Consider the following 12,505-nt stretch of genomic DNA (forward strand, 5'->3'; position numbering starts at 1 on the left):
TTGCTTAGGAAGTTTGTTTCTGAAAGGGAGAAAAGCACTGAATGTTGGTTTGAAAAGGTTGAGTTAAGGGTATCCCCCCCCCCCCGCTTTTATATTGGGACATTTGGATTTATTTAAAGTCAGTAGAAAAGGAAGCTGCTAAGAGAGAGAAATAAAGGAAGGATGTTAGACAGGAAGAGTGTTTTTCTCTATATATGTCAAGTGCGGCTGGGCTCAGAGCACAGGGGCTGCTGGCAGTAGAGACAGAAGCAGGGCAGCTCCTCTGAGACCACCCATGTCATCTGGGCGAGGGGTCGACTGACTGGAAGCGGGGTCTTCTGACAAAGTGAAAACTAAAGGCATTGAGTGAAAGGGACAAAGCATGCTAAGGAGGCCTGGAGGAGTAACCTTAAGGAGTAAGCCAAGTGCTGAGGCCAGACTGCTGTAGGCACATTTGTGGGCTAGGTCCACTCCACTCCAATGGTGGCCCTGTGTTGTCTGAAAGTGGGGGCCAAGAGAAAGGAGCAGTGGGAGTGGGAAGAGTTCAAGAACCGGAGAGCCACCTTGAATGGTGATGCTGGATGGATGCATCGTGGGAGGTGGGGGTGGAGGGAGTCCAGTGTGGCCAGGGGCAGGTGACATTTGGGAACAGGGTTGTTGGGGGCAGTTTGTGATTGGAAGAGAAGAGAGGTATGGAGCTGATGGCTAGGGAGGGAGCAGGGATGTGGCCTTGAGAATGTGGTCTCTGCCTCAAGATGCTCAATAAACATTAAACCTAACTGTAACCCTAATATTACTTCTCAACCCATTCTATAGATGAGGAAATTGAGACTAAGGCAGGTTAGGTAATTTGCCAAAGGCCTCTCTGTAGATGTTTGAACAGGGATTTAACACAGATGTTTTAGCTCTAAAGCCTGCAACATTCCCAGTAGTAAACCCTCATGAAGCCCCCACATGGGAGAAGTAGGAACTGCCCCCAGAGTGATGGAGAAAATAGGCTGAGATTCGTGAATGTAGCTCCCACTCCAGTCCTACCACAGAGTCTCACTGAAGAAGGAGGAAGAATCTTAATGGGTGTTACAGGCTCAGAGCTGCAGGTGTGAAAAGGAAGGTCAGTCATGGCTCTCCAAGGGGCATCATGTCTTGTCAGGCACACTGACCTGATGCTCAATCTTGGGAAAGGCAGATGATAACCCAGCACTGCAGTGCTTACCCCAGACCTATGGTTAGGTTACCACGGGGCTTGGAGAGAAAGCACTGGGTGACCCGAAGCTACACTTCGCTTCCTTTGTCCTCTGGATGGCTTGCAGAGAATCGAGGGACCCTCCAGCTTTTTTGTGAGCAGAGCAGAGAGAGTAGGCGCAGGGAGGTGAGGCATGGCTAGGGCATTTCAATACCTTGATTGTCTCTCTTCCCATCCAGGGAAGAGCCCTAATAAACAGGGCCACCAAACGATGTCTGGAGATAAAGAAGGCTTCCAGTTACTATATGCCTGTGCTGCGGCCCTGCACCACACAAGTGTGGACAATCCAGCACACCATCGGAAACTGGGGGTCCAACTAGCATCCAGCGATCCTCAGAGAGCCTAGATTTGAGACACCAATTCTTGCCACTGAATGGCTTCTACTCCCAATTCTGTTCAGAGTGCCAGCTGGTGAGAGAAAGAAAATGTGTGTGTGTGTTTACTGTGACTTCCGCCTGTGACACACAGGATGTGGTAGGGGAGGGCTGTGGATGTGTCCTGGAGTCCTGGCCGGGGAGAGTAAGGAAACTACAATGCCTCGCCCCAGCTTCCCTTGGAATTATATATATCAAACGCCATTCTTGGAAACTCCTTGAAATAACCACCTTCATCTGGCTGGCGTGTGGGGGAGAGAACCAGGAGGGTGGAAGATTATCTTTGACTGCCACCAGCGCTGGCTGGTCTTCATTCCTGACGACTACGGTTGTCATCTGCCCCTCACCTTATCCTCATCTGCTCGGAGCTCCGCCGCCTTGGGGCTGCCACACTGCAGAGGCCCAGTCATCACTGTGGCAGCGTGACACCTACTCAGGGGCCACCCACTCTCTGAAGCCATGTCGCTGCTCTACTCTCTTTTCTGGTCTGTCCTGAAAGACACAACAAATAGACAAGGAATCTTAGAAATTCCTGCGTTTATCCACTCACAGCAGTTTTGATTACCCAGTCTCTCCAGTACCAACTAGATTCCAGAGGCTGAGCGCAGCTCATCAGCTCTGCACAGTGCAGAGAGAATGGTGGAGACATCCAAGTATCTGGATCTTTCTCCAAGTAGCTCACACTATTTAATAGATTTGATTACCCATTTCCTTCCACAATCCTGAAAATTAGAGAAAATGAGGTTTGAGACGGAGAGGCATCACTTACTGGGACACAAAGGAAGGATTGTAGGACAAACTTGAAACCAGGACTCCTTACTGACATCACTGGGTGAGTCCTTTCCCCCAGCTGGTGAGGTGGGAAGACATGTCCAGGGCAGCCAGTTTGGGCTAGGTTAGAGGATGGGAGCTGGCTCCATGGGGGAGGGAAGGTAGAATGACCATGTGTGTGTGTGTGTGTGTGTGTGTGTGTATGTGTGTGTGTGTGTGTGTGTGTGTGTGTGTGTGTTGTGGGCTCAGCTTTCAAGTATGAACTTACAGAGTCCCTTCTTCAGGGGTCACTTTGCCCCCTGGTCTCACATCAGATCTATGTGGGAATCATTAATTTCCCTTTAGACAATGGGTAAGCAAGACACTGTTAATTGAGTACAGAATTAAATCAGCTAGAATTTTAAAAAATAAGCTTTTAGAAGTGTACAAGTCATAATTGTACAGCTTGACAACATTTTCACAGTGAACACGGTGTCAAAAATGAAAACAATGCCACAGATAAGATTTTATCATGAAAAATTACAGAACAGAAAAAATGTTAAGCAAATGTATAACTTCTAGCTTCTCCCTAGCAAATTGAAAAAAAAATGCAATTCCTAGCAAAGTTTTTCAAAAAGCATGTATCCAATAAAAAAATATACAAAAGACACAGTATCTTAAACATATAAAAAGATGTTTAACATCACTCATAGTTAGAGAAATGCAAATTAAAACTGTATTGAGATAATTTTTCACTTAAATTGGTGAAAATTAGAAAGTATGACAGCACATTCTGTTGGCAAGATTATGAGAAACAGGGAGCCTCACATTGTGATGTAGGGGTGATATAGGGGTACAAGCTGGTTCGATCCTTTTGGAGAGATATTTGGCAATATCTAAAAAGATTATATGTACATTTCAAATTTGTGCCAATAATTCTACTTCAAGGAATTTACATCTCCAAAAAGAAGAAGATAGTTACGTACAAAGTAATTATTTGAGTGTTGATAAGTGTTAGAAACAAAGTGTATGCTCCAACATCAGAGAGTGGTTGAATACATCACCACAGTGGAATACTATGCAGCTATAAAAAGAAGTAGGCACATTTCTTCGAACTAATATGGAGCAATTTCCAGTGTGAAAAAGGAAAATGGCATCTATACTATGTATCTTTTAGGTAAGAAATAAGGAAAAAATATACATGTACCAGTTTATTTATGCAAAACGAAACATAAAGATAAATCAGAAATGACATTGCTCACTGATGGGTGGTGGTTGGAAATAGTGTGGAAGGAACTGGGGAGGGGGATAGGGTAGAATGGCTGTGGGAGGAGTGATACTTCTCAAAATATACATTTTCTTTTTATAGTCCAGGCTTTTAAAACCATGTTATATTTTGTATGCTCAAACATAAATACACAAAACCAGTAGGGAAAGAGGGAAACACAATGGGATGCAAACAAACACAAGTGAACCTAACTATATTCCTCTAGTTTAAGTGAATACACACTCACTCTAACCATATTCAGCATTCAGCCTCCAATTCTCGATTCTGAAATATTTTCCAGTAAGAGGAATTAGGGCTCCTTGGAGATATCACTGATTTTAGGCTTGAGGGGATGGGATGTTTTGATGGGGACATGTCACAATTTACAGCAGCTAGGCTCAAGGTGTTCCCACTGGCCAGATCTTCGATAATTAAAAGAATTAAAATAAATTATTTTTATTCAATATACTAGAGGCCTGGTGCATGGATTCATGCACCGTTGGGGTCCCTTGGCCTGGCTTGCGCCCTCTCGCAATCCGGTACCCCTCAGGTGATGTCAGAGGCCTAGTGCATGGATTTAGCCCAATTCCCACAGGCCAGGCTGAGGGACCCCACCAGTGCACGAATCTGTGCACCAGATCTCTAGTATGCATATGAGATCTTTGGTTAATCTCTTCCCGCACTTCCCCTTTCCCCCTTCCCTCTAAGATTCATCAGTCTGTTCCATGTTTCCATGACTGTGCATTAAGCATCTGCCCCCTGGTGGTCAGTGCATGTCATAGCTACCGGGCAAACAGTCACTTAGACTTTTATATATAGAGATTACAAGCCATATAATAAAATAAGAATCCACGAGTTCATACAAATGAATGCATGGATGAATGAATGGATAAACAAGGAAAAAAGAAAGTTCTTCTTTATGGCAGAATGCCAACTAAAAATTGTAGGAAGAATTATGGATTTGGAAAATTATTTGACAACCCACATAACTGAAGTTATTTCAGGAGAGAAACACCAATGGATGTTAAAAGTAGTGGGTGTTGAGAAACAGGATACATACATAGCATCAGAGTAATTCCCCAGAAGGCATTTATTAACTACAAAGAAAAAATAGTAATTTCAATGTGGAGAAACTGGGCAGACACCATCCTAACTAAGTGATCAATGTTCACATCACTAGTTACTGAAAAAATGGATATCACGTGCCTCTCAAAATGATTCACCCAGAAGAATACATCATTTCTATGGAATTCCTGACCAAAGTACAGATCTTGAATCTATAATCTTGAGGCAACATCAATTAAATCCAAATTGAGGGACATTCTTCAAAATAAATGGTCTATATGCTTCAAAAATTTCAAAGTCAAAATACAAAGAAAGATTGAGGAACTGCCCTGGAATAAAGGGGACTAGAGGGACATAACAACTAAATGTAATGTGTGATTCTGTAGCAGAACCTGGGACTGAGGGCAAATTATTTTTCCTTTGGTTGTAAAGGATAGCAGGGGATAACTGGTAGAATTTAAGTAAAACTTGGTGATTAGCTAATAGTCCTGTATCAATGTTATCTTCCTGATTTTGATCATTGTACCCCAGCTATATGAAAATGTCCTTGATTTTATGAAATACTCACTGGAAGATGGATTGGGGGGAATTATCTATGAGATTTTATATGTATGGATAGATAGATAGATAGATAGATAGATAGATAGATAGATAGATAAATAGCAGTGAATGGACAGGTGGACGACAAACAAATAGTTGGAGCAGAAAATAATAAAACAAATGTGGCAAAGTGAATCTGGATGAAAGGTAAGGGATATACAAATATTCTCTGTACTATGTTTGCAACTTTCCTGTAAGTCTGAAATTGTTTCAAAATAAAAAGATTTAAAAATGTCTGTCTAGATATACATTAAATATCTCTTCCTGCTGAACTGCTTCTATAAGCTGTGCTGCTTAGTCTAACTTTGGTGCTCCTTGTTCACTGAGGGAATCTGTGATTCTCTCAAACCCACAGCTAGGACAACAGAAAGCGGCTCGGGTGCCCACTGTGCCAGATCTCGGCTTCCTGCAGCTGCTCTGAAGTTAAGGCAAGGACGGTGTCCATGTGCTTCTTTGCCCCTGAAACCACCTATATACTTGTCCAAAGTTCTGCATGAAATGCTGCTTTTCTGCTCACTGTCTGTGACCAGCCTTCGTTGACCAGAACACTGTGAAGGTCATCTCAGTGACTATCTTTAGTCCAGTCAGGAGACTGTTCCCTTGGTAACCAAGTTCATTTTTCACTGATTCTTCTCTCTCTCTGATTTTTGGGACTGTTGGAGCTCTACTATAAGTTAAAGTAACCTTATAGACGCAGAAATATGACAGGTTGACACACATGGCATCTTACAACCCCAACAGAGAAGTAGTTCTGTGTTTGCCCCATGAGTAGAATCCCTGGAATCGTGGTCCTGCCAGTGCCCTTCCTCTGCTCAGATAGGGATAGTCCCTGGGGTGTCTCACAGGTCCCTTTCTCTCCTCATCCCACATTGCCTCTGGTCTGTTGGTGGGTCCCTGGTTGACCCCTGATGGCCATGCAGCGCAGCCACGCCGACAAGCATCCGGAAGGAACCACACCTCACTGTTACCCCATGCTCCTCTCGGCCCTGTAGTGGCAGGTTTGCTTCCTCTTTTCATGCCCTCTGTCCAAAACTAAAGGCACAAAGCAGCTGTGCTTGGTCCCCTCAGGTCCCCACAGAAGCCCAGGGATACAGCTGGGATTTGCCCCTCTTCTTATTGCAGCTGATTCTTCTCGAGATGTGTGTAGAAGCACTGGGAAGGCCACAGCATGTTACGAAAAGGCGAGTCCCACTGCCAGTCTGGGCAGCATTTTCTTCCAAAGCAGAAGGCTGTGAGTCCTGTCTCTCAGGGACTCTTGTAACCCAATCAATGAGTTCTCTGCTCTAACTGGCCACCGGGGCCATTGTCTTCTGACACAGCCTGGCCAGGAGCCCTTCCATCTGCAGAAGAGAGTTCACACCTTCCGCTATCTTCATATGAGTGTATCTAATTTCCTTAATAAACTCCAGTTTCAAGTATTCTGCCATTTGGAAGGTTTTACACACTCGAAAAATGTTGCCAATGATGTCTTCTGGTGAATAGCCAAGATGCCACAGGTGAGCGAGAATCTTGTAGGCTTCGTCAGTATTGGCATTCACACAGTGCTGGATCATCTCCTTCACCTTGAACACATTCTCACTGTTAATGAAGCCAAATCCTGAGAAAGTAGGCTGCAAGTTGTTCAACACCTGCCGCATGTCTCCCTGGGCAGTGAAGATAATGGCTTCAAGACCAGTGTACTGCACATTCTCCTTCTCAATCACGTTCATTAACCTGGTAAGGACCTGGCCATCGGTCAGCTTTGTGTAGCGGAGGACAGCGCCCCTGGACTGAATGGGCTCTATGATTTTATCTGAAGCATTATAAGCAAGAGCAAAGCGAGTTGTTTTGGAGTAGATTTCCATGGTTTTCCTCAAGGCTTGCTGGGCTCCATCAATCATGCTGTCTGCTTCATCTAGTATGATGATCTTATGTTGTCCTTTGGGAAGGGTGACTTTCTGTTGGGCAAACATTTTGATTTGTTTCTCACAACATCAATGCCCCTGTCATTTGAGGCATTGAGTTCCAAAACAGCATCCTTGAGAGCTGGGCCCAGAAGGGCTCGTGCCAAACAGAGGATGCTTGTAGTTTTGCCAGTTTCTGGGGGGCCAGCAATGATAATATTGGGCATTTTCCCTTCTCGTGCAAAGACTTACCAGTTTCTGCAGACTTGGCAAGGCACAAAACAGGTTTGGCTAGACGGAAACTACGGGCCTATCTTGTGACCCTATTACGCTATCTGGAGTGGACAGGCTAGTGGCCTAGTCAGACCAATACTTCTCTCACAGCAGCTCGTAGTGGCTGGCACTGCTGGGGGCCTTGCTGGGGATAGGGGCAGGGTCCTGGACCCCGTGCTTGGCCACCCCACTGTGGCTCTCCTCCACCTTCATTCTCCTGCTGCCTCTTACCACAGGCCAAGCTGAGGGCCCCACCAGTGCACGAATCTGTGCACTGGGCCTCTAGTATGCATATAAGATCTTTGGTTAATCTCTTCCCGCCCTTCCCCTTTCCCCCTTCCCTCTAAGATTCATCAGTCTGTTCCATGTTTCTATGCCTGTGCATTGAGCATCTGCCCCCTGGTGGTCAGTGCTTGTCATAGCTACCAGTCAAATGGTCACTTAGGCTTTTATATATATAGATTACAAGCCATACAATAAAATAAGAATCCAAGAGTTTGTGCAAATGAATGCATGGATAAATGAATGGATAAACAAGGAAAAAAGAAAGTTCTTCTTTATGGCAGAATGCCAACTAAAAATTGTAGGAAGAATTATGGATTTGGAAAATTATTTGACAACCCACATAACTGAAGTTATTTCAGGAGAGAAACACCAATGGATGTTAAAAGTAGTGGGTGTTGAGAAACAGGATACATACATAGCATCAGAGTAATTCCCCAGAAGGCATTTATTAACTACAAAGACAAAATAGTAGTTTCAAGGACTAAACTTATCTCAGGATTACAAGTCTACTGTCCTTGGAATGATAAAACCCAAATTTCTCAATAATATCAGAAAGCTGTTTGACTAACAAGAACATCTAGGCAGATAGGTCACAACAAGATAAGAAATAGATTCAGTTTTAACTTCCTTCTCTCTCTAGCAAGGCATACGGCTAGGTCAGAACTTGCCTTTTCCAAGCACTTTGTGGATCTTCCATCCCTTAAAGGTGCTTCATTGACTACTAAGTAAGCCTGGTGGCGTCTGCTTACAATACATTTTCTAGCCAAGGCTAAGTTGAAGATGGACTTCTGCTCTCTGTTTTCCCAGGCCTGTCGTCCTGGGACTGGCTATCGCCTTGGTCCCAGCTTTCATCAAACTCCCTGCTTTCCCTTCCAGAGAGCCTGCTGATGGTTCTTCCCCACTGGACCTGCAGCCCGTTGAGCATTTCCATCTGAGGGTTCCTTCCCAGCATTGCTCAGGAAATTTCTGTTTTTCGAAATTCAAATTCTAAGAAAAATTTGTTGAAAAATGAGAAAAACAGAAAAGAGCTCTATAAGTCTCCTGCAAGAATTAAAGCTTTGCGAATAACACCGAGATATTACTGGTTTGAAGGAATCCATTGAATTCCAATGGAATGTGAGAACAGGAAACACTGACACACAGAGTCCAAGGGAAGGGTGATAGTTTTGAAAATCAGGACAGGCACAGGCAGACAAGAGCAGTCAAGATCTAATCAGTTGACCTTGCATATAGCAATTACCATTATAAGTGTGTTTCTGGCCTACCTGCCTCTCATGGTGAGTAATTGTTGTAAATAAAAGATACATATTAATGCATATTTTATGCATAGTGTACTTAATACAAATTGTATAAATGGTGTTCTTAAAAAAAAACAATTTTTGGAAGCAAATATGTCCTAAAATTGGCAATTTCAACATATTCTCACTAGTGCTGTTAACCTAGTTAACCTCTTTCCAGGATATCTGAATGCTACAGTGTTTGAATATTACATAGTAATGTTTGCTGGTGTTTTCTAGTGTTTGAATATTTTTGTATTCAAACTATGGTTTTTGTAAATATTAATAAACTTTATGTTTATTTATTAAACAAAATTTTAGATATCCATAATAATGAGTAAAGAGTATAATCAATTTTAGAAATACTTAAAAGAATAACTTAAGATTTGGGGAATTCCTGAAAATTCCTGAACGTTCTCATTTTTTGTTCCTGAATCCCAAAGATACTATCTGTTGGGAAACTGCTGGGAATACTACGTTAACATTGCTGAAACCTACTGGACGGTTTCCCTCAACTTACTGCTCTGGGTTCTCCATTAAACAATCAAGCAAGCAAGTTTCCTTTCAGATTTTCTTTATAAAAATGTTGTCCTTTTTCTATTTTTTTAAAAATGCCTTATGTGTGTGTTTTTTTTAAACAACTTTATTGAGGTCTGGTTGACATGTAAAAAGCTGTACATATTTAATGTATACAACTCGATGAGTTTGGGGGTCAGAATACACCCATGAAACCATTCCTACCATCAAGGCCATAGACATGTTCACCAACTTCCAAGGTTTCTTCTTGCCATCTTTATTATTATTATTATTATTATTATTATTATTGTTGTTGTTAGTGTGTGGGTGTGATAAGCACACTTATCATAAGATTTACTCTCTTTCTGGAAGGATTACAATACCAGATATCAAGCTATACTACAAAGCCACTGTTCTCAAAACTGCCTGGTACTGGCACAAGAACAGACATATAGATCAATGGAACAGAACAGAGAACCCAGAAACTGACCCAAGTTATTATGTTCAATTAATATTTGACACAGGAGGCAAGCGCATACAATGGAGTCAAGACAGTCTCTTCAATAAATGGTGTTGGGAAAATTGGGCAGATACATGCAGAAAAAAGAAACTAGATCACCAACCTACACCATACACAAAAATAAACTCAAAATGGATAAAAGACTTAAACGTAAGTTGGGGAAACCATAAAAATCTTAGAAGAATCCATAGGCAGCAAAATCTCAGACATATGTGATAGCAATATCTTTACTGATACATCTCCTAGGACAATGGAAACTAAGGAGAAAATAAACAAATGGGACTTCATCAAAATAAAAAGCTTCTGCACAGCAAAAGAAACCATCAACAAAGCAACAAGAGAGCCCACTGCATGGGAGAACATACTTGCCAATGTTATCTCTGATAAGGGTTTAATCTCCAAAATTTACAGGGAACTCATACAACTTAACAAAAGGAAGATAAACAATCCAATAAAAAAATGAGCAAAGGTCCTACCTAAATAGACACTTTTTGAAAGTGGACATACAAAAGGCCAAGAGACATATGAAAACATGCTCAAAGTCACTAATCATCCAAGAGATGCAAATCAAAACGACAATGAGTTACCATCTCACACCTGTCAGAATGGTTATCATCAACATATCAACAAATGACAAGTGTTGGTGAGGATGTGGAGAAAAAGGAACCCTCATACACTGCTGGTGGGAGTGCAGACCAGTGCAGCCACTGTGGAGAACAGTATGGAGTTTCCTCAAAAAATTAAAAATGGAACTCCCGTTTGACCCAGTAATCCCACTTCTAGGAATATATCCCAAGAAATCAGAAACACCAATCAGAAAGAATATATGCACCCGTATGTTCATAGCAGCACAATTTACAATAGCTAAGATTTGGAAACAGCTTAAGTGCCCATCAGCGGTTGAGTGGATTAAAAAACAGTGGTACTACTACACAATGGAATACTACACTGCTGTAAAAAAAGAAGGAACTCTTACCATTTGCAACAGCATGGATGGACCCGGATAGCATTATGCTAAGCGAAATAAGCCAGTCGGAGAAAGATAAATATCACATGATCTCACTCATTTGTGAAATATAATAAACAACATAAACTGATAATCAAAAATAGACCCAGAGACATAGAAGCATCGAACAGACTATCAAACCTCAGAGGGAAGGCAGGGAAGAATGGGGGGTGGGTGGGTAAGAGATCAACCAATGGACAAAAAAAAAGAGACCTAAAACTTTCAGCAATAAAGAATTTTAAAAAAAGATTTACTCTCTTAGAAAAAATTTAAGTATACAATAAGTATTTTTCAGCTATAGGCACTATGTTATATAGGAGATCCCTAGAACTTATTCAGCTTGCATAATTAAAACTTTGTACCCTTTGACCATCATCTTCCCATGTCCCTCTCCCTAACCCCTGGAAACAACCATTTTAACTATCTCTGTGAGTTTGACTATTTTCAGATTCCACATATAAATGAGGTCGTACAATATTGGTCTTTCTGATTTCACTTAGCATAATGTCTTCCAGTTCCATCTAAGTTATTGCAAATTTGCCACATGTTTTTATTTATCTTTTATTTGTTCATTCATTTATTGATCTAAAATGCCTTTATTTTTGCCTTCATTTAAAAAAATGTTTTCTTCTTTTTCTTATTTTAATTGACTTTGACAAAGTAGTTTTCCGCAGTCTTTTCTCCTTGTGTCTGCGTGTCTATGTGCTGTGGTTGGCTGTGAGAACGATGGCTGCGTGGACAGCAGCCTGGACACAGTGTCTGTGGGCTCTTACTGGGCACAGTGGTTCTCATAATTGTACCGATCTTCAACTACTAGTTCCCAGTGCTTTTTAATCTTCATGAGCTTCTCCCCAGGGCTGGAGAGTTCTACTGAAGGTGAAGTTCACCGAAGAGGAGTGGAATAACATGTGTTTTCCCAGTGTCCTCTGCCCCATGGGGAAGGGCAGAACCTAGGAACGTGGGTTACAATATCAATGGCAACAAGGGAAATCCAGGAGTGGCATACACTCTAGCATTATAACCCAGGGAACCCCTTTGTCCCAGAAGTCCCACCCCAGCCCTGTCATGGAACCCCCACCCTGCTGCTGGAATCTCTCCTTAGAGTTTGGTAGAGGGTGCGGGGGGCGGGGGGTGTCACAGAGTCTGTGAGACAGAAACTCTGGGCACAGACACTTTGCTCTTTCAGCCTTGGGTCCTGACCCTAGAGGAAGGCTTCTCTTCCCCAGTCAGAGCTGGCTGCAGTACCCTGGGCAGGGCTGCTGCTCTGGGGACTGCCACCTGCCACCTTGCCTTGCTCCTTGGGCTGGAACAGGGCACTCCTGAGTTGCCCAGCATGACTTAGGGCACAGGGGAGCGGGACTGAGGGGACAGAAAAGCACTGGCTCAGGGGCACTGACTGAGGGGGGAGGAGGCACTGCAAAGCTGGTTTGGGTGGATGCTGTGGAATGGGTGTGGCTGCGTGGGCAC

General features: G+C 42.7%; 1 protein-coding gene and 1 pseudogene across 1 annotated transcript in view; one reads left to right on the top strand and one right to left on the bottom strand.

Annotated features, from left to right (window-relative positions):
- The window catches only part of GALNT8 (polypeptide N-acetylgalactosaminyltransferase 8), a 49,465-nt gene extending 46,422 nt beyond the window's left edge, over positions 1 to 3,043 (top strand). Inside the window, exon 11 of the mRNA XM_005877040.2 lies at positions 1,402 to 3,043. Coding sequence (XP_005877102.1) covers positions 1,402 to 1,542 — 141 coding nt within the window. The 3' untranslated portion in view covers positions 1,543 to 3,043. The remainder of the gene's footprint in view (positions 1 to 1,401) is intronic.
- Positions 3,044 to 6,552: 3,509 nt separating this feature from the next.
- On the bottom strand, positions 6,553 to 7,403 carry LOC102242091 (annotated as a pseudogene).
- Positions 7,404 to 12,505: the final 5,102 nt, after the last annotated feature.

This window comes from Myotis brandtii, unplaced genomic scaffold, assembly GCF_000412655.1.
Source record: "Myotis brandtii unplaced genomic scaffold, ASM41265v1 scaffold504, whole genome shotgun sequence".
NCBI lineage: Eukaryota > Metazoa > Chordata > Mammalia > Chiroptera > Vespertilionidae > Myotis > Myotis brandtii.